The sequence below is a fragment of the Rattus norvegicus genome, chromosome 1 (genome assembly GCF_021556685.1).
Source record: "Rattus norvegicus strain SHRSP/BbbUtx chromosome 1, alternate assembly SHRSP_T2T, whole genome shotgun sequence".
Classification (NCBI taxonomy): Eukaryota; Metazoa; Chordata; class Mammalia; order Rodentia; family Muridae; genus Rattus; species Rattus norvegicus.
Window position 1 is genome coordinate 13,994,407 of NC_141534.1, and position 20,557 is coordinate 14,014,963.

At 43.0% G+C, this 20,557-nt stretch overlaps 2 protein-coding genes across 48 annotated transcripts in view; one reads left to right on the top strand and one right to left on the bottom strand.

Moving 5' to 3' along the window:
* The window catches only part of Reps1 (RALBP1 associated Eps domain containing 1), a 77,788-nt gene extending 61,203 nt beyond the window's left edge, over positions 1–16,585 (top strand). For 21 of the 40 annotated variants that reach the window (XM_087655139.1, XM_087655154.1, XM_087655101.1 and 18 more), the window contains 10 exon segments: positions 4,327–4,414; positions 5,401–5,502; positions 7,054–7,123; positions 10,203–10,321; positions 11,339–11,403; positions 12,563–12,748; positions 13,750–13,845; positions 14,192–14,340; positions 15,050–15,155; positions 16,319–16,585. In XM_087655139.1, the coding sequence (XP_087511265.1) occupies positions 4,327–4,414; positions 5,401–5,502; positions 7,054–7,123; positions 10,203–10,321; positions 11,339–11,403; positions 12,563–12,748; positions 13,750–13,845; positions 14,192–14,340; positions 15,050–15,155; positions 16,319–16,387 (1,050 nt within the window). In that variant the 3' untranslated portion in view covers positions 16,388–16,585. 40 annotated transcript variants of the gene reach the window in all.
* The window catches only part of Ect2l (epithelial cell transforming 2 like), an 80,539-nt gene continuing 75,888 nt past the window's right edge, over positions 15,907–20,557 (bottom strand). For 4 of the 8 annotated variants that reach the window (XM_087559392.1, XM_087559461.1, XM_087559606.1 and 1 more), the window contains one exon: positions 19,393–20,161. In XM_087559392.1, the coding sequence (XP_087415518.1) occupies positions 20,122–20,161 (40 nt within the window). In that variant the 3' untranslated portion in view covers positions 19,393–20,121. 8 annotated transcript variants of the gene reach the window in all.

Consider the following 20,557-nt stretch of genomic DNA (forward strand, 5'->3'; position numbering starts at 1 on the left):
TTCTTTTCTTGAATGATTTATCAAATAATTAGTAGCTTCCAGAAGAATATGCTTCTGCTAGGGTAAATGTGGCCAGCACACCAAGGAAACTCTAGACTGATGAGCGGTGTAAGGCAGGAGCCTCTGTCCTGATTGAGACCTGTTCTCCGTGCTATGGAACGGAGCAGTACAACATATAAAAATAGCCTGACCACCTATTAGGGCCAGGCAACACACCCGATTGGTGGTATACCTTCTTTGATATTTATAGAAATAAAAGATGCCAGAAGCCAGATTTCAGCCTTAAACAAGCCAGTTTAATTATTGTTAGTCGATGGTCATAATGCTAGTTGTGATAATCATCACGGTATATAACTGGGTTAGGCTATAGGCAAGGGGTTGGCTAACTCAACCCATGGTGTTTGGGGAAGTTTTAGTCAAAAGAAGGTATGTTATTTGAATGATTTTTTTTTTAAGGTCAAGGACCCTTTCATTAGCATTTAAAAGGAAAATGGCAGAGAGCAAGCACACTGTAACTCAATGGTTCTGAGCTTTCCTAATGTTACGACCCTTTAATACTTCTTCATGTTGTAGTGACCCCTAACCATGAAATTATTGTCATTGCTACTTTGTAACTGTAATTTTACTACCATTTTGAATTGTAAATAACTGCTTTCTGATGACTTTAGACGCCCCCTGTGAAAGGGTGGTTTGACCCCCAGGTAAAGAACCACTGCTGTAACTCCTGGTAGCTGCCAGGAAGAGGGAGATGAGGAAAAGGAAGAGGAAAGTTAGGTCTAGAAAGCAGGCAGGTTCCGCAGTGGAGGCCGGCAAGCATGGCAAGCAGGAGGGTGTAGACCTCAGAGGAAAGTGGGAAGCTCCCTCCCAGAGTATCAGGCAAGCTCAGGCTTTGGCCATAACAGAGAAAAAGAAAAAAACAGGAAAAGGAAAAGTTAAACTTTTCTAAAAAGTGGACAGGCTGCATGCCAGAGGCTCTGTAAGTTCCCTGAATGTCCTGATTAAAAGTGGGAGTTTCTGGCAAAATAGACAAAAATACTCCAAGGAGAGAATATTCTCTTCCATGGAAAGAATATCACGAGCAGGCTGAGTTCTGCATAGTGATAGCATATGGTACACATATGTGTGGGGGGCGGGGGGGGCTGAGAGTTAAAGAAGTTGAACCCAGATGGAGATCTCTTAGTAGGCTAGACAAAGATCAGCTTCACTTGGTTGTCAACTAGAAGCTAGCACGGAGTGCCAAGATGACGGAGGCAAGGAGAGGCAGTTGTGGAAGATGACTCAGCTAAGGCTGTAAGGAAGTGATGGGTCAGAGAGGGGCGGAGCTCTCAGCAGTAGAGTGGAGAGGAGGCAGCGGTGGGTGATTACACAGGAGTAATGGGATGGAGGGCACATAGCAAATACAGAGATGAGCTTAATTATGACAGGATACCGCTGTGAATTATAGTAATTAGGTACATGATACAGATGTATCATGATTTGAATAGGTAGAAGAAAGGGGACAGAGCCTGCCTGCTATTGGTCGTTTATGATGGTGTGATGTGTTTTGTGTGCTTTATGTGTTTTGATTGGGAACAGTAGATGAGAGCAGAAAGACAATATGACCTTTTACAGACATTTGTGTATTTTATTTTCTTATTAAAATGAAGGCTTCCTATTCAGCTACACAATCCCTGACGCAGTGTGTAATGTGTTAGTCAGAGGATAAACCTGGTCAACTATGTCTTGTTGTCTTCTGTGGACATTAAAAGCCTTTGTAAAAGCCATCACTAGCCGATAGTTGTGCAAGTACACTGTGTTTGTTGAAAGCTGACTGGTTGGTACAGACTTAGTGTGCCTTTTCAAAAATTAAGGCTTATATTTTTTAATATACGTTTTATGTGTAAGAAAAATTATGTAATAAAACAATTAAATACTTAGTAAAAAATTAGCTGGGGCACGGTGGCACATACCTTTAATCCTAGCACTTGGGAGTTCAAGGCCATTCTGCTCTACATAGAAAGTTCCAAGTCAGTAAGTACTACATGGAGAGACTGTAGTTTGCTTTTATTTTGTTTTTGTTGTTTTGGTTTTTGTTTTAAAGGTAGTGAAAAATTCATCACTGAAAAGGTACCACACGTTTAATGTTTTAGCTAATAACTTAAGAATATATGAAGGGGCTGGAGAGAAGGCTCAGTTCTTAAGAGATCATTCTGCTCTTGGAAAGGACCAGAATTTGGTTGCTAACATCCATATTAGGTAACTCTAGGGCATCTGGTGCCTCTGGCCTCAGTGGGTCCCCGCATGCAGGGCCATGTGCCCACAGATATGAGTCTTAGGTGCTTTTCTGTTGCTGTGACAACACAAGCAGGGCAGCTGACAAAGAGCATTTACTGGACTTGGAGTTTTAGTTGGAGCCCACAATGGTGTGGGACAAAGTCATGGCAAAATGTAGTAAAACATTTGAGCCTATGGGGCCATTCTCATTCAGATGACCATAATACACAATTAAAGATAAAAATCTTTTAAAAATGAAGCAAAAATTATAAAGTTCAAAATGGAAAATCACTTTAGAGAGGAATACATAACCCCTTTCAGCATCAATTTATCAATGAGTAGAATTTCAGCAATCAATATATCAATGAGTAGAATTGCACAGTTAAAAGTTTCATCCAGTGAGTGTATTAGAAATTCTACATCCAAGACAAGAGTGTACAGAAGGTCCACATTGACAGTCGTGGGGAAAGGGTCACATGTAAGCGTCTAAATTAGAAACAGGAATATGTGTTTTGTAAAAGTGCCACAAGCACAAAACTATTTTAATAGTTATGTAGACCAAATCAGACTCAATTACATTTATCAAACATAAGCTACAAAGAATCCCAAGGATATTAATCACGCACTGCAAAATGATGTGTGTGTGTGTGTAAAAGCTATATCATTTAGAAACAGACCAGAGTAAAAGAGAGGCCTGCACAGAGACAGCAAAAGAGAAAAGTGCAAACCTGTTCAGACCATCAAAGAACACAGCTAACAACATCGAGAAGCCAACACCAGCCAGCTTAACAATGATAGAGATTGTGACAACGTGAAGAAATTAAACCAAGGTGTTATCAATAAAGCCACATTTTATAATCATAAATATGACAATGTCTTACATTACTATTTAAGTATTTTTTGAAAATATAAGAGAAATCAAAACTTTGATCTGTGTGTATCACAGATGTTTTAAGTGTAATTTTAGGGGACAGGGAATGATGATCCAGGTTTATTAGTTATAGACAGGAATCTTGGTTAGATTCTCACTGGAATTGCAACAGGAAATTATTCTAAATGGCTTTGTCCATGTAATAGCCATGACAGATTGGTTGGATGTAATAGCTATGACAGATTGGTTGGATGTAATAGCCATGACAGATTGGTTGTAATTCGTTTAAGTTTAGAAACGATGAGAGTAGGCCAGCAGAGGCCAATAAAAGGCACATGCTGGTGTAATTGTCCACTCAGTGAACACCGGAGCATCGTCCTTGTGAACTGAAGGCAGTGTCCCGCACCACTCCTAACTGCATTACTGCATCCTCCTGTAAGGAGCCACGCCCTCCTGGCCAGGGCTTCCAGGGACTCTGAAGCCAGGTGTTTGATGTGGCTCTGGCTGCTCTCCAGAGCTCTCAGCTGCAGAGCTGGGCTCCTTCCTACGGGCTCCCTCTGCCTCCGTCCCGGTTCTGGGATGCGGCCTTGTTCACTCTTCCCTCCCTTCCGTCTTCTGAGAAGTCACTGCTGTCAACTGCTGTACCCTGAAATCACTTAGGCAGCGTAGACATGGCTTGATGTATCACAGTCCTAAAATACTGGCCTGTTAGTTTGGGGGTCTTTCTTGTTCTTGTAGTGTATTCCTTTCCGGATAGGAAGCAGTTATCATACCCACAACTGCAGTAGAACAGACTTCTAGTTATTTTTGTTTTAAAGGTTAAAATTTTTTTGAGCAGTTTAGTATAAACAATTTTCAGTCTGTCACTTAGCTTTTGAGTTCTCCTAAATATTTTAATTTTCCTCAAAGCTTAACATTTCTATAATCTCATCACACCATTGCAGTTTGTTTTCAAATATGATTTTGAACTATGTTTTTAATAAGCAGATTTCATGAATTTCTTTAATCATTCAACTTCAAATTACCTTATGAAATCAAATTATTCATCATGTAAACTTGATGTTCTTAAATTGAGCTGTTAATTCTTAAAGCTGCCACCTTTGCATTACTGTGAATGAGAAAGACGTGTGCAGGGGCTGTCAGTGTTGTTCGTCCCAGGGTCCCACAAGTCCTAATGCCAATGCCACTTTTCGTGTCTCTAGGATACCGCCATTGTGCATCCAGTTCCCATTCGTATGACTCCAAGCAAAATCCACATGCAGGAGATGGAGCTGAAAAGAAGCAGCGGTGGTAAGGACTGCGCTGCCCCGCTGCCCCGCTGCCAGCACCCAGAGCTCCACGTTTCTCTCCTAGGCCGTTTATTGGGTTCTGGGTGTTTGTGTGTTTGGATAGCCAGGGTCTCATTTCATAGTCCTGCCTGGCCTGGAACCCATTTCATAACCAGGTGTCCTAGAGTTACAGAGATCACCTGCCTCTGCCTCCAGAGTTCTGGGAGTGAAGGCGTACCCCACCACTCCTGACTAGCAATTGCTTATTTTTTAACCTCATACTTCCCTTCAGGGCTGTCTGTTTAAACAATATAATTTTTAAAAGGATATTGTTTCATATAAATATTTAAAATAGTGTTTATGGGAAATTTTCACAAAATAAATAAGGTCATTTGAAAATGAGACACTTCTGATACTCTGGAGTCTGTTTGGGCTTTTTTGTTATTGTTTAAATTTGTTATTTTACATTATGCTATTTACATATATGAGTACTTTCCCTATGTGAATATGTGTGCACCACGTGTGTCTCGTATGTGAGGCGGTCAGAAGAAGCCATTGAGTGCTCTTTAACCTAAGCTGCAGATGGTCCTGCGCGGCCTTGTGGGTCCTCACTGTGTAACCCAGACCGGCCTCGCGTCTGGAGCTCAGCCTCACAAGTGCTGCAGTCCAGGTGTGCAGCACCATTCCCACTAAGGCTCCTCAGAGGCAAACGCACTGCCGTCAGTTACCAGACAGCGTCGTCATCATTTATGGCCCAGATTTGGGGTGGTTTGTTCCCTGTGCTATTGGGATAAAGGTAACCAAGTGAAGACAGACAAGTAAATGACCTCTTACTGTGGAAGATAACACAATTTCCCATAGACAGGTTTATATTCACTTTTATTTAAAATATTATGTCATCTTATATGACACTTTTGCATTACCTAAATGAAGTCTAATTGTAATTCAATCTTCTATTGAACATAAAATGTCTGTCTCTTGTATTGTGACCGTTTAATTCTCTACTAGATCATACTAACCCCACCAGCCCATTACTTGTGAAGCCATCTGATCTTTCAGAAGAAAATAAAATCAATTCATCAGTAAAATTTCCTTCTGGAAATACCGTAGGTAAGTGAAAGATAGCATCACATCTCTCATTTGAGTTTATTAAATAAATTTAAAGTCTGAGGAATTGAAATCTGTGTCTTTTTAGTACAGTGTTCACTGTGTAAAATCGGGGACAATAACTCTTAAAAGCCTTCTACAGTGTATGTGGTGAATACTCCCATCAGTGTCCCTTCCTCAGGGCAGGCTACCTGTTTGCCTTCACTGAGTTCCATTGGCTCTTCCCCTGACCTTTCTTTGTTTCACACAAAACATTGGATGTTGGTTCATCCAGCCATGATAAGTGGATACTATGTGCCAGGTTCCAGTCAAGGGGGTGGGGGTTTAGCAGTAAACAAAGCAGAACAAGTCTTCATCTGTGCTACATTTATAAGATGGGGTAACTCTTCTGTGAAAGGAAAGCTAATTTCAGGAAGAGAACTGAAAAGCTGGAAAAGAGAATGAAAGCCATTTTAAATGAGAACAAAGAAGTCCTTATTAAAAAATAACATTTGTCTTAAAATTTGAAGGAGCTGAATGACAGACAGCTCTGTGACGTATGGGAAAGAAAGATGACTAAAAGACAGGCAACAGCCAGTATGGAGCCCTTAGGCAGGAAGCTTGTGTCTGCAGAATAGAGTCATAGTTGGTAAGCCTGGTACCAAGTAAGAGAACGGTAGAAGGCTATTGAAACATTTTCACTCCTACTGAATGGTATGAAAGGTCGTTAGAGAGTTCTCCATGGAGGAAAGACAGAGACCTTAAAATACTGCCCTTCTGTTCTAGTACCAGGCCAAAGGTAGGCAAGCGCTAAACTAGGAGGGGGTTGTAGTGATCCAACCACAAGAAGATGGGGTCTGGGCCAGAGTGGGAGGGGTCTGGGTGGTGAGGACTGGCCAGGTTTGGGACTGTGCTGTGTAACCTCAGTAGGAAGAGGCTGTCACTGGAGGGTTTGCTCACCTGTGTAGCACAGGAGGAAGGAGTCAAGAGCGACCTCGGCAGCGGAGGGAGAGCGGGAGGGTTACAGTAGTAGAGAAAGTTCCTTTTATCTGTGCACAGTATCCCCATGCCCAGATAAAACAAGCTTTCTTTTCATTTTCCAGTCTTTTATGTGAAAGTAGCTGTTTTCTACCACAAAGCAATTTATTCCTACTGTAAAAATAAAATGATTATTCAGATTCTCAGTGTCCATGGTTAACCATTTATTGTCTGCTTTAAATCATATTTCGTGAGTTTATAATACAGAGTCAGCAACAGTAATCTCAGAATCCAAAATAAGAATGGGTTCAGACTCCAAACTTCTCGAGTATCAAAATGCCATCGCACCTGAGCGCTTGGCAGATCGCATTGGAAGGGCACACTACAGCTTATCTAGATTGTAGCGTATTCTGACTTCTATATAGCTATGCATAGCATATGTGAGTTTTAGAGTTGATAACACTGGAGTTAGCCTATTCTGAAGTTTCTGAATGTCTCCAATTTTGGAGCAGCTAAACAATGTATAACATTTGGGGTACAAAAAGTAAAAGGCAAAGAAATGAGTATTATTAACTAGAAGGTTTCTTTTATCAGCAGATGGGTACAGTAGCTCGGACTCTTTCCCTTCCGACCCGGAGCAGATTGGGAGCAATGGAGCTCGTCAAAGGTCAGTAGTTATCAAGAAGACTGTTATTTCCCTGTGAACACTAATATCTGCTTACGTCAGACCAAGCACTAATTATTTCCTCTGGAAAGCTGTTAGATAACTGTTAGTTTATGCAAAAGTCAAATATTTTGGTTCTACTTGTGAAAAAGTAAAAAGCAACCAACCCTGTTGTCGGTTTTGTTTTGTTTTGTTTATGTGTTTTGTGGAGAGTCTAAAAAGAGTTGATAACTTCCTGGAAATAGACGGTAATGCGATCCTGTCAGGAGAGCAGTGAGAATCTATCTGATGAGCATCTGACTGTGGAGTACCACAAGAACGTTCCTTAAACACCCAAAGCATGGCCCAGCGGGAGCTGCCTGCTCACACCGCCACCTTAGACACAGAAACAGTACCTGGGGCAAGCAAAGGGTGGGTGATAGAGGCTTGTCTGCATCGGCCTCACTAGCCACTCAGACATACAGGAAAAAAGCATCTTTTGCCTCACATTTTTACATACAGAGAAAAGACTTCTGCAGTATGCCTGTTGGAGAGAGGGAGGGAAAAGGGGGAGAGGGGGAGCACCCCCTCCCAAATTTCCAAGGAACTTAGAAAGTGAGAAGACCACTCTTTCCTTTCTTTGATGTGTGGACTTCTCCTGTGGTTTTTGTTGTTTGTTTGTTTGTTTGTTTTAAGATTTATTTATTTGTTTTATGTATATGAGTACACTGTAGCTACCTTCAGACACACTAGGACCTCTGGAAGAGCAACCAGTGTTGTTAACTGCTGAGCCATCTCTCCAGCCCCTGTACCCCATTTTTTAAAAGGGTTATTTGATTCTCTGGAGTCTAACTTCTTGAGTTCTTGTATATATCAGATATTTGCCCTCTATTGAATGTAGGATTGGTAAAGATCTTTTCCCAATCTGTTGGTTGCCATTTTGTCCTAATGACAGTGTCCTTTGCCTTACAGAATCTTTGCAGTTTTATGAGGTCCAATTTGTCCATTCTTGATCTTAGAGCATAGGCCATTGGTGTTCTGTTCAAGAAATTTTCCCCTGTGCCCATGTGTTTTAGGGTCTTCCACTTTTTCTTCTATTAGTTTGAGTGTATCTGGTTTTTATGTAAAGGACTTTGATCTACTTGGACTTGACCTTGAGTACAAAGTGGTAAGAAAGGGTCAATTTACATTCTACATGCTGACCTCCAGTTGAACCAGCACCATTTGTTGAAAATGCTGTCTTTTTTCCCCTGGATGGTTTTAGCTCCTTTGTCAAAGATCAGGTGATCATAGGTGTGTGGGTTCATTTCTGGGTCTTAATTTCTATTCCACTGATCTATCTGCCTGTCTGTGTACCCGTATCAAATTTCTGAGAAGCGCCTAAAAAGTTCAACATCTTTAGTCATCAGGGAAATGCAAATCAAAACAACCCTGAGATTTCACCTCACACCAGTCAGAATGGCTAAGCTCAAAATCTCAGGTGACAGCAGATGCTGGGGAGGATGTGGAGAAAGAAGAACATTCCTCCATTGTTGGTGGGATTGCAGACTGGTACAACCATTCTGGAAATCAGTCTGGAGGTTCCTCAGAAAATTGGACATTGAACTACCTGAGGATCCAGCTATACCTCTCTTGGGCATATACCCACAAGATGCCCCAACATATAAAAAAGACACCTGCTCCACTGTGTTCATAGCAGCCTTATTTATAATAGCCAGAAGCTGGAAAGAACCCAGATGCCCTTCAACAGAGGAATGGATACAGAAAATGTGGTACGTCTACACAATGGAATATTACTCAGCTATCAAAAACAATGACTTCATGAAATTCATAGGCAATGGATAGAACTGGAAAATATCATCCTGAGTGAGGTAACCCAATCACAGAAAAACACACATGGTATGCACTCACCGATAAGTGGATATTAGCCCAAAAGCTCAGAATACCCAAGAAACAATTCACAGACCATATGAAGCTCAAGAAGAAAGAAGACCAAAGTGTGGTCCTTAGAAGGGGGAACAAACTATGCACAGGAGGAAATACAGGGACAAAGAATGAAGCAGAGACTGAAGGACAGGCCCTCCAGAGACTGCCCCACCTGGGAATCCATCCCATATGCAGCCACCAAACCCAGTCACTGTTGCTGATACTAAGAAGTGCTAGCTGACAGGAGCCTGATATGGATGTCTCCTGAGAGGCTCTGCCTGAGCCTTAATGATACACATGAGGATGCCTGCAGTTAACCATTGGACTGAGCACAGACACCTTAATGGAAGAGTTAAAGAAAGGACTGAAGGAGCTGAAGGGGTTTGCAACCCCATAGGAAGAACAACAATATCAACCAACCAGATACCCCAGAACTCCTGGGGACTAAACCACCAACCAATGAGTACCCATGGCTCCAGCTGCTTTGGATGGCATTGTCTGACATCAGTAGGAGGAGAATCCCTTGGTCCTATGAAGGCTCATTTCCCCAGTATCAGGGAATAGCCTGGGTGTTTGGGTGGGAGTGGGAGCATCCTCATAGAAGTGGGGGTTGGGTAAGAGAGAAGAGCAAAGGGTATAACATTTGAAGTATAAATACATAAAATATTCAATAAATAAATACAAAAATAAAAGAATAAAGACTCTCTAGGGCAAGTTGAGCTTCGCATGGCATAGTGACCTGTAAAGTGGGCAGCTCTGGTGACATTGCACGGCACCTCATTGTATAAGCAGATTCTGCCCTGGCTTCCCAAGGCCAGGCTGTTGAAGAGTAACCAGCTAGAGGCTTTCTTCTGAAAACAGCTTCTTAGCTCGCACGGCTTTCAGTAGGAGGGAAGCATCACTCTTTTGTGGTCCGTCGTGATGAAATCATGTGCACAGTAACCTCCAGAGTTTTACAGGTTTATTTATGACTTTATAGAGGGGTATTTGGCATGTTAAGTAGCCGTTTGTTTCAGACACAGCGCAGACAGTGCTGTTGTATTAGTTGTAGTATCTTCATAGGTACTGCCTGAAAATGTCATCCAGATCCGGCCCTTGGCTCTTCAGTCCAGGCAGATGCCTAAGAAAGGTCGGTGCTCTGTGGCTGGTGTAACTGGCTGACTGGTGAATTTTGCAGGTCTCATTCAGGAGCGTCCCCGGATAACACTGCACCACCACCTCCCCCTCCCAGGCCACAGCCTTCTCATTCTAGATCATCATCCTTAGATATGAATCGGACCTTCGCAGTTGCCACAGGTAGGGAGGGGCTGGGGAATCATAATATACATTAATTATAATAATATACATTGTTTTAATGTTAATTTAAGATACAACTTTTTTGTTTACATTTAAGAAAAATGTGTTTTTCTGAGTTCAAGGACAGCTTGATCTACAGAGTCTAGCTCCTGGATAACCAATGCTACACAGAGAAAATGTGTCTTGAAAACCCAAAATAAAGTAGAAAGACATCAAATTGAAAAAAATTTTTAAGTGGGGAGAATGTTGTTTTTCTAACTATAAGGTGTATTTATGCACAAATAATAAAGATGGGCACTTAGATACCACAGGAAAACCTACCTGATGTGGTTGCGTCAGTGCTGAGGGGACTGAGAAGGTGGGAAAGGACAGTGACTCCGAGATGCTATGTTTACACTGCTGCAGTACTGCGGTGGTGATGAGAGAAGAGCCAGGCAGAGGTGGGGTTCGCTCAGTGTGATTCAAGGAAAACGGGAGTATCGAAAGTTGTTTACAAAGAGAGCATAGTCTTCAGGGAGAATGTGGAGACGTGGATCTGGTAGAAGAGCAGTCAGAGGGTGGAGGAGAAACCGAGAACAGGTTAGCGTTAAGGAAATAAGCAGAGGCTCGTCAGCAGCCCTTCATGCGATAGGTTGACAAGAGAAGTGAGGTGTGAGGGAGCCATGAAATTGGACCTTGTGGATCCTTTGGGTTGGACTTTGTTTATCACAGTCTCATAGCCCATCTGGCCTCACACTCACCATGTAGCCAAAGTTGACTGTACTAACTTTTCATCCCGTTGCCTTACCTCCCGACTTCTAGAACAAAATGTGAGACACCACGTCACATGGATCAAACTCAGAGCCTCAGACATGCTAGGCACCTGCACAGCCACTGAGCTGTAGCCTCCACCCCACCATAGTGACCACCCTGAAAGGTTACCATGTGCCCTTAGACGTGTCTTACCATGTGGTCATTACCTGGTTCTTCTGCAGGAAAATAACTGTAATCACTAAAGAGACTTGTATATTCACACAGGCCAACAACAGGCTGGAGTTGTTACCCACCCTCCTGCAGTGCCTCCAAGACCTCAGCCCTCACAGGTGATTGGTTCTCCCGTGTTCTTGTTTAAAGTGCCAGTTATTGTAGTGCTCGGGATGAGTTTGCCTTAGACATTTCAATCTATTCATAGTTATCTCTGGAAGGCAAGGATTTCAGTAACAGTTTGTGTTACTACGAAACAAATGATGCTGTCTTAGGGTGCAGCAGAAGAGTAGTGGGTTAGGAGATGGAGGTGTCTGATGATGTCCTGGGTCCATCACGGGCTCAGACAGACTCCTCTCTATCTCCCTGGACATTTACTTCCCTGCTAGGTCAGAACTGAAGTGCTGCAGTAGATGTATTTATAGACTACTGGGGCACAGCCTTGCTGGTCAGTACTGGGGCACAGCCTTGCTGGTCAGTACTGGGGTACAGCCTTGCTGGTCAGTACTGGGGCACAGCCTTGCTGGTCAGTACTGGGGTACAGCCTTGCTGGTCAGTACTGGGGTACAGCCTTGCTGGTCAGTACTGGGGCACAGCCTTGCTGGTCAGTACTGGGGCACAGCCTTGCTGGTCAGTACTGGGGTACAGCCTTGCTGGTCAGTACTGGGGTACAGCCTTGCTGGTCAGTACTGGGGCACAGCCTTGCTGGTCAGTACTGGGGCACAGTCTTGCTGGTCAGTACTGGGGTACAGCCTTGCTGGTCAGTACTGGGGCACAGCCTTGCTGGTCAGTACTGGGGCACAGCCTTGCTGGTCAGTACTGGGGCACAGCCTTGCTGGTCAGTACTGGGGCACAGCCTTGCTGGTCAGTACTGGGGTACAGCCTTGCTGGTCAGTACTGGGGCACAGCCTTGCTGGTCAGTACTGGGGCACAGCCTTGCTGGTCAGTACTGGGGCACAGCCTTGCTGGTCAGTAACGTGAACAAGCATGTTGAGAAGATGCAGGTGAGATGTCTGAGTTGAGACCCAGAGGATAAAGAGGTAGTTGCTGCAGAAAAGGCATTCTGAAGAGAAAGTGCCATCTGCAGAGGCACGGGTATACAGTGTATCTACACAGTAGCCTGGCATCTTACTGAGAGAAAGCCAAGGTCAGCAGACAGTGGTAGACTCTGTACTAATAGATCTGAGGTGTTTGCTGTCCTGTGCTACCTTATGGAGGAGGACACGCCGTGGCACTGGTGATGCTAACGTTTGCTTCTGTGTTGTAAATCACATACAGGCACCGGGTCCCTCTGTCCACCGCCCAGTGGATGCCGATGGTCTAATAACTCACACTAGTACCTCACCTCAGCAGATACCAGAACAACCAAATTTTGCAGATTTCAGCCAATTTGAAGTATTCGCTGCATCAAATGTCTCTGAAGAACAAGACAGTGAAGCCGAAAAACACCCTGAGGTCTTGCCGGTGAGTTTTCTAGAGTTCAGGCCATTGTGACAGTTCCTCCCATATGCTGTAAAGAAGACTCTTGAAAAGCAGATTAAATTAGCAGAGGCAGCAGTGAGTAAAACCCCTGCTGCTGCCTATTTTGAGGATGTGTATCCCTAGATCCATGTTTCTCAGCTCCTTTATTAACTGCTGAATCTGACAGTTGCAGTAAGATGTTTAGTAAGATTCGGATGTTAGGGCCAGGGCTAGGTATGACATGAAACACACACTGGTCCTAGTTAATGCTGCACTGGAAAGTTAGTGCTAAGCCTCTGCTTGTAGGAATTGAAGACTTCCATAGGATAACAGGCTATGGTTACAGAAGCTACACACTTCAGCAACACACACTCTCTCCAAACAATACCACGCTAAAACGTAATCTTCCCAGACTGTTCCAATCAACTGTAGATTTAGTAGTCCGCACTCTGATGGCATTGTCTATTCGAATCTCTGATTTAAATTATTGAAAATATATCTGTGTATAGTTGAAAAGAAAAGAGTAACATTGACATCACTGTTCTGATCGCCTCAGCTGCTGCACCTTTAACAGAGGCAACAGCGCATGGTAGTTTGACGGGCACAAGCTGCAGATTTCGTGGGTCTGGCCACAGGGAAGCTTTTATTGGTAGGGCCTGAGCTCCCCCAGCCTACTAGGGGTACACTGTACCCGGGAAGGCAGTAGTGACTTGGGGAAAGAGGTGAGTGTGCCTAGGAGACTGTTGTTTGTGTGCTTGTCTCCGTGTGTCCCTTCACAGTCACAGCCTTACAGCAAGCAGCTGCAGATTCAGAGCCATGGCTGCACCTCTCACTTCCTGCTCTCAGATCTTGTTTGCCAACTTCAGTGCTAGAGAAAGGTTCTCAGTGTTTCTCATCCTCACCTCAGACTTCCTGTCAGAATGAACAGCTCCTAGCATCTCTGTTACATGTTCTGTGCTTAACTACATAGTTACATAGTAATGAGACACTGCATTCATCCCTAGGCTGAAAAAGCTTCTGACCCCTCAAGCTCTCTTCGAGTTGCCCAAGCAGACAGTAAAGTCGAAGAAAAGACAGCCGCTGGTGTTCCTGCCAATGTGGTATGAACCATCTTTGTATAATGTGGACGGTTTTCTGTGTCTGCGGGACTTGTGAGATGCTTGTTAGAAATAAAGATGGCTAAGGCCGTGTGCCTGGGTGAGCACCTCCAGTCCGGCACCAGCGAGGCTGAAGCAAGGGGGCGTGGGCTCTGCCTGGGCTGCACGGTCATAAGCATTTGCTACTGGTTTTTTCCCTTTACTGTTGCCACAAATACATAAGTTGTTTTAAATAAGCTGAGTAGCCTCCCTTTTAGTAGCATGGCTTTAAAAAGGCAGTCTGTGCTCACACCGTGCTAATTAGGAGCTGGATCACTAAGAACGCTCGCTCGTTTCTCTTGGTTCTTAGAGCAAAGGCACAACACCTCTGGCTCCACCACCAAAACCTGTTCGGAGAAGATTAAAGTCAGAAGATGAGTTGCGGCCAGATGTGGATGAGCACACACAAAAGACAGGTGTCTTAGCTGCTGTTCTAGCGTCTCAGCCGTCTATCCCCAGGTATCCGAGTTATTCCTCAGGACATTTAGTTACTGACAACAAAAGCAGTTAAAACACGAGGCTGAAAGAGGCAGGTTAGTTCTGTAGCTAAACAAAGTCTTCCAGAGGTTTCTTGGGGCAGTGAAATGCTTGTGGGTAAAAGTGCTCGCCACCTGACAGCCAGAGTTCAAAAGCAGGACCCACATGGTGGCAGGAGAGAGCCAGCTTCTACAAGTTGTCCTTTGACCTCCACACATGTGCCATGCATTTGGAAACCAGTGGACAGCTTTGGGGAGTTGGATCTCCTTCCACATGGATCCCAGGGGTGGGTCAGAGTGGTCATCATGACTGTGTGGGAAGCACCCTTGCCATCTGGGCCACCTCTGGCCAGCTTTCCTGTTTCTAAGAGGAGAAAAGATACCCTGTAAGCAGGAGCAGTGAGGCCCCCGGAGCCAAAAAGGTGCAGGGCCTGGTTGTTGACAGAGCCTGCAAGCGCTCAACCAGATTGTTGTACTCTGGGAATCCAACAGGATGATTACAGTAATAAGTAACAGCTCTCATCTCGGGGTTTTGAAGCTTCTGCCTTCTCAGTTACCATTGAAACAGCAAGTGAAATGAAGCTCTTCTAAGAGGGAGACGTTCCTTCTCTTTCTCTGCTTTGAAGTCACTGGGAGAAGGGGATTAAAGAGGGACAAGAAATGAAGGATGTTTTGCCCCTGTGTCTTCTCAGATCTGTGGGGAAAGATAAGAAGGCGATCCAGGCATCAATTAGACGCAATAAGGAGACCAACACCGTTCTGGCCAGACTGAACAGTGAATTGCAACAGCAATTAAAGGTAGGGTCGCGTTCCCATCTCAAGTTCCATGGTTGCTACACATCTCAGCTCCAGGGAACTTGGAGCTGATCCAACAGCTCCTGCCACTCTGCAAAACTTCCTCAAAGCGGAGGAAAAGTATGTAGCTAAAAATCTTGTGTTAGCCTTTGAATCTTTTAATACTGAAAGGAATTTCTCAACACAATTCTAGTTGTGTGCAGTGTCTTATCCTGCTTATGTATGTATGTATATATGTATGAATGTATACATCACTATTCCTACAACATTGTTCACTTCCTTGAAGAAACTTGGAGAAGAAAAGTGCACTGAGAACCCACAGTATGTAAGCATACGTGGCTCTGTGCTCCGTGTAGTATGTAGGCACTTAGGCAGTTACTAGTTCATTCTCTGATTAACTTGGATGCAGTAATAGGAAATTAAGCCAGTAGAATTAAGACAAGGAGTGAAAACATTTAAATCACCCTGTGTGTGAAAAAAACAAGACAAACCTTAAGTCAAAGTAGTGTCAGGGAGGTGGGTGAGCCAGTGAAAGGCCTTGCCTTGCAAGCATGATCTCCTGTGTCTCTGCCCACAACCCCATGGTGGGTGAAGAGAACGGACTTCTGAAAGCTGTTCTCCACCCTCTACATATATGTGAGAGCATGCACACATACACATATACATACACACAAGTATACAGTCAGTCTCTCTCTGCTGCTGCTAGTACTGCTGTTTATCATCATCATTATTATTATTATCATTATAAATTATCTTGAATGCAAAATATATCATTTTTTTATTTAATAGAACTGAAATTCACAATGAAGATCCAACCATCACCAGAGGATAGAATTCATGTTAGAAAATTCGTGTACATTTAATTAAAGCTTTATTCAAAATTTGTTCACTAATACCCATCTACTACAATTACTAGCTTTTCTAACGATTAACAACTAAAAGCATTTTATTACCTAGTTCTGTCATCAGAAATGACTTTGAATTAGTAGGATCATGCTTTCCTATTACGAATATTCAAATTGCGGTTCTAAAGTGAAATATGTATTTTAAATACAAATCACTGTTTCTTTCCCTGACAGATACAGTTGTCGTCGTGAAGCAGGGCTAGGGCTAGCATCGGACTTCTGTCTACTCGAATTGTAACTTGGACTTTGCATCTTTTTCAGGATGTCCTTGAGGAGAGAATTTCCCTGGAAGTTCAACTGGAACAGCTCCGACCGTTCTCTCACCTCTAAGTGATGGCCGTTAACTGTGAACTCGCCCATTCTGAAGCAGTCCTGGGTTCAAAGCCTCTTTGGAAACCCAAACATTCAGCTCACTGCTTAATCGAACATTAAATTTTATGATTTGTTTTACCCTATATGTTCACCATTGTATTTAAGTATCTTTTATTTTTTAATTTCAATAAAAGGGTCAGGAGGACTTTCTCTGGAGACTACGTTGTGTTTGTTGGCCTGCCTGAGCCTTCTTAGGCCATAACATCAGATGGCAGTAATACTGGCCCTCGTAGTTGTGACCAAACCATGCTGTGACTGGATTTACAGAATGGGCTTCTCCTCAGACACAAACGAAAATGATATCAAACTGCCAGCGTCCCTCTCTGTGCAGCATCTAGTCTATAGAGTGTTTTAGGATGAGCTCCCTACTCAGTGTTTGCTTTGGGAGCCTGATGTATTTTCTCAGAAGTTCCTTTCCTTTCTTCCTCAGAGCCTCAGTCGCCATTCTCCGGAACCACGAGGTTCTAAAAACTGTTCTCACAACAACTCAGGGTCGGGGGCTATGCTTTTCTGACCAATTTCACCAATGACAGGATTCTTCTGTGTGTTTACGTGAGAATTCAGCAGGAACGGTAAAAGCTTATGACTTATGAAGATAGGTCTTCCTTCACTGCTCTCTCAAGGCGAAGGAACAGGATGAAACCACTACATACGGAGTAGAAGGAGCCACTTGCAGACATCACTGCCTTTGTGTGACTGAGGCGCTGTTTTCCTGGGCTTGGGGGCTTCCGTTGGCGAATACTTGCCCTGCACGTAAGATCTGAGTTTAATTCACAGGCCCTGTTTGTTTGTTTGTTTGTTTGTTTGTTTGTGGTTTTAAAAGCCAGGCCTGTTAGTGTGCTTGTAATCCCCGCACTGGGAGTCCAGACGGGCAGGTCCCTCTGGTTCTCTGGCCATCGAAAGATCCACTCAGTCTTTATTTTAAAGAAAATCACGTAGAAGATGCCTGAGGAATGACACCCAGGACTGTCCCTGGAGCTGTATGTACACTGGTGCAAGCAAACGCTGATGCGTCACAGATAGCGTTTACAAGTAAAGGGTTTTAAATTTCTGAGGGTCTCGGGTCACATGAACACCGGTCACTTGAGATTTCTCTGCTGCCATTCATTAACTGTGTCGCCATCTACTCTCTCCCATGTAGGTGTCGCACTCCTCTCGGGTGCGTCCTCCTGTCAGGATACTGCACTGTCTTCAGATTTGCTTCATAGCATATGGTAGATACGTTTAGGTAATGTTTATTAATTTGCATTCATTGCTAACTACCAAGCAGATGATTCTCTTAATGGTTATTTTAGAAATATTAAACTTTTACAGATCCATTGGAACAAAATCAGAAGTATAGTTTTTACATTAATTAAAAAAACGATATTTAATTTCTATATATTTTAGCCAGGACTTAAACTTTTAAGAATTAGAAATATCTTCAGTATTCAAATGTAATTAAGTGTTCTGAGTTCACAGTCCTGCACTGTACCAATGAATTTACTAACCATAACACATTATGAAATAAAAAGGGGACCAATAACCTAATCCTAATTAATACATTATAACTTACATTAATACACTTAACTATGCAAAAAATTTATTTAGCTAAATTTCTTTACTGGCACATTTTTTGCTAGATTTTCTCTTTTATTTACTTGATTATTTTTGAGACAGGGTCTCTGTATTCATTGCTGTCCTGGACTTCTATATAAACCAGGCTGCATCAAACTCAGAAGTCTTCCTGGCTCTGCCTCTGGGGTGCTGGGATTAAAGGCCAGGTACTTCTTTTAGTTTTTGAGATTATGATATAATTACATCATTTCCCTCTTCTCTTTCTTTCTTCCAAACCCTTCCATCTACCCCTCCTTGCTCTCTTTCAAATTCATGGTCTCTTTTTCATTAATTCTTGTTATATACATGTACAGATATGTATGTGCAGTACAATTCCTAAACACATAAATACAGCCTGCTCACTCTGTAGGTGTTACTCCTGTGCATGATTTCAGGGCCGAGCATTCGGCACTGGATTTGACTTCTCCACTCTCGGCACCCCCCGGTTGTCTGTAGTTCTCTGTGTAGAATTGACTGGCAGTTGTATAGTAGTGCCCCATTCAGCTCATGTATGGGTAGTCATGTTGGTGAGACTTACTAAGAGAAACATTCTCTCAGAAAATGCCCGGATCCTTTGGCTATTACGACCCCAGCCCCCAAAATGTTCCCTTAGCTTTAGGTTTAGGGTCGTCTTGTAGATGAATCCATTGGGACTGGGCTCCACTTTTTGATTAGTTGTGTCTTTCAGCACTGAGTCCATCTGTTGCAAAGAAAGGGTTCCTTGTTGAGAAGTAAGGACCGCACTTATCTGTGAGCATAAGGACAAATATTTAGATGACAGTTAGGGATTGTGCTGCTTTAGTAAAGGGGAAATTGTAGATTCTTCTCCAAGGTCCAAGATTTCAGCTCTGGAGTTGGCTGGGTTTCCAGGACCAGGCATGCTCTGTGTGAGAGTGAGTGGGTGTGTGTGTGTGTGTGTGTGTGTGTGTGTGCGCGCGCACGCGTGTGTGTTTGAGATGGTATTAAGTCCAATTAGGAAGCTGTTGTTCACTGCCTGGGTACACTGCTGCATTCATTCTCAGGATTATTGTGCCACGCCACTCACTGTGGTGACATCGGAGCTCCCTCTGGAAGCTTGTGTGGAACTGTGACAGCCCTCAGGGCCCCGGACCTGCAGTGCAGTCATTGCCATTCATTTTTACAGATCACTCATTTTCACGTGTATGTGTATGGGTGTCTTGCCTGTGCTGTGCACTACACTCGGGAGGAGAGCACTGGGTCTCCTGGAGCTGCAGTCACAGGTTGTGACCTATCGTGTGGGCTTTTGGAATTGACTCTGGGCCCCTGGTTAAGAACACCCAGTGCTCTGAACCCCGTGAGTTAATTCCCATTCATTAATTTCCGATGTTAAAAAGTTCGATTCTTCCATCACTGACTTTTTAATTTAGTGGTGTTAAAGGAAATTTTTAAAGGTTATTTTGGAAGACCTAAGAATTTTGTCTTAAAGCAAAAAGTACTTAAGAATTGTAGAAAACAAAATCCAGAAAACATTTTAATATTCTGACATGGTGAACTCTAATGCTTTGAAAGGAGTGCATGCACATTAAGGATCTACCTGACAAGGGCTTGAGAAAGCCGCCATTTATATTCTACAGACATATCCTTAAAATCAGTAACTGTTTCCTGAAAATGCTGATTAGTGAATTGCAAATTCAACTATTTTTCTAGAATGCTCATGAAAAAAACACTTTATTCTGGCTATTTCCCATTTGTTAAAAACCTACACATAGGGTTTTTTTCTTGTTACGTCAAATTGTCTTAAATAATGCCCATGAGCGGTAGTTACCAGAATATGTGGTTCAAAAGTTTAGACTCATTGTTTTTATATATTGATTTTATGCATCGACTAAATCATACATTATGAAAATTGGAGGACACCTTACAGGCCGTCGTCCTAACTCTTCATGCCCTCGTCATCCATGACTGATACCTATGTGCTTGTCACTAGATGTTCTGGAGCAGAAAACATATCTGACTTTCCGGGACCCTCTTGTCCTTTTTGAGTCTAGTCTTACTTCATACTGCTTCTGATTGCATGTTGGAGTACTGACAGCCAGAGGAACTTATCATCCGGCGACTCAGTAGCACAGATCCAGTCACGTTTTAAACCCCGAAGAACAAATGCATTCTTGATATCTGTGAAAACATTTGAGATACATTACCTTTTTTTCTATTAAAAGTGAACCAGTAGTCCACTGGGGCCACCCTGATGTTTAATTTTCACAGACAATCAAAAGTTTTTTAGATTCAAACTTAACTAGCTAATCCTAAAATTTTTTAAAAGCCTTCAATCAAGGATTCAAAATGAGTGCAAATATAGACTAGAAGCTTGTTTTCTAAACAAAAAGAAATCTTTATAGTTATTTGTCGATTATTTTAAAGGCCAAATGATAGATAGTGCGAAGCCTGTTAGTTCCTTATTTCAGTCACCGTAGAAAGAACTGGAATTAAAAAAAATCGTATTGGTGGCTGTAGAGAGGCTGAGCGCTAGCCCTGGGGTACTAATGACCCAGCCAACTGTGCTCTTGGCTG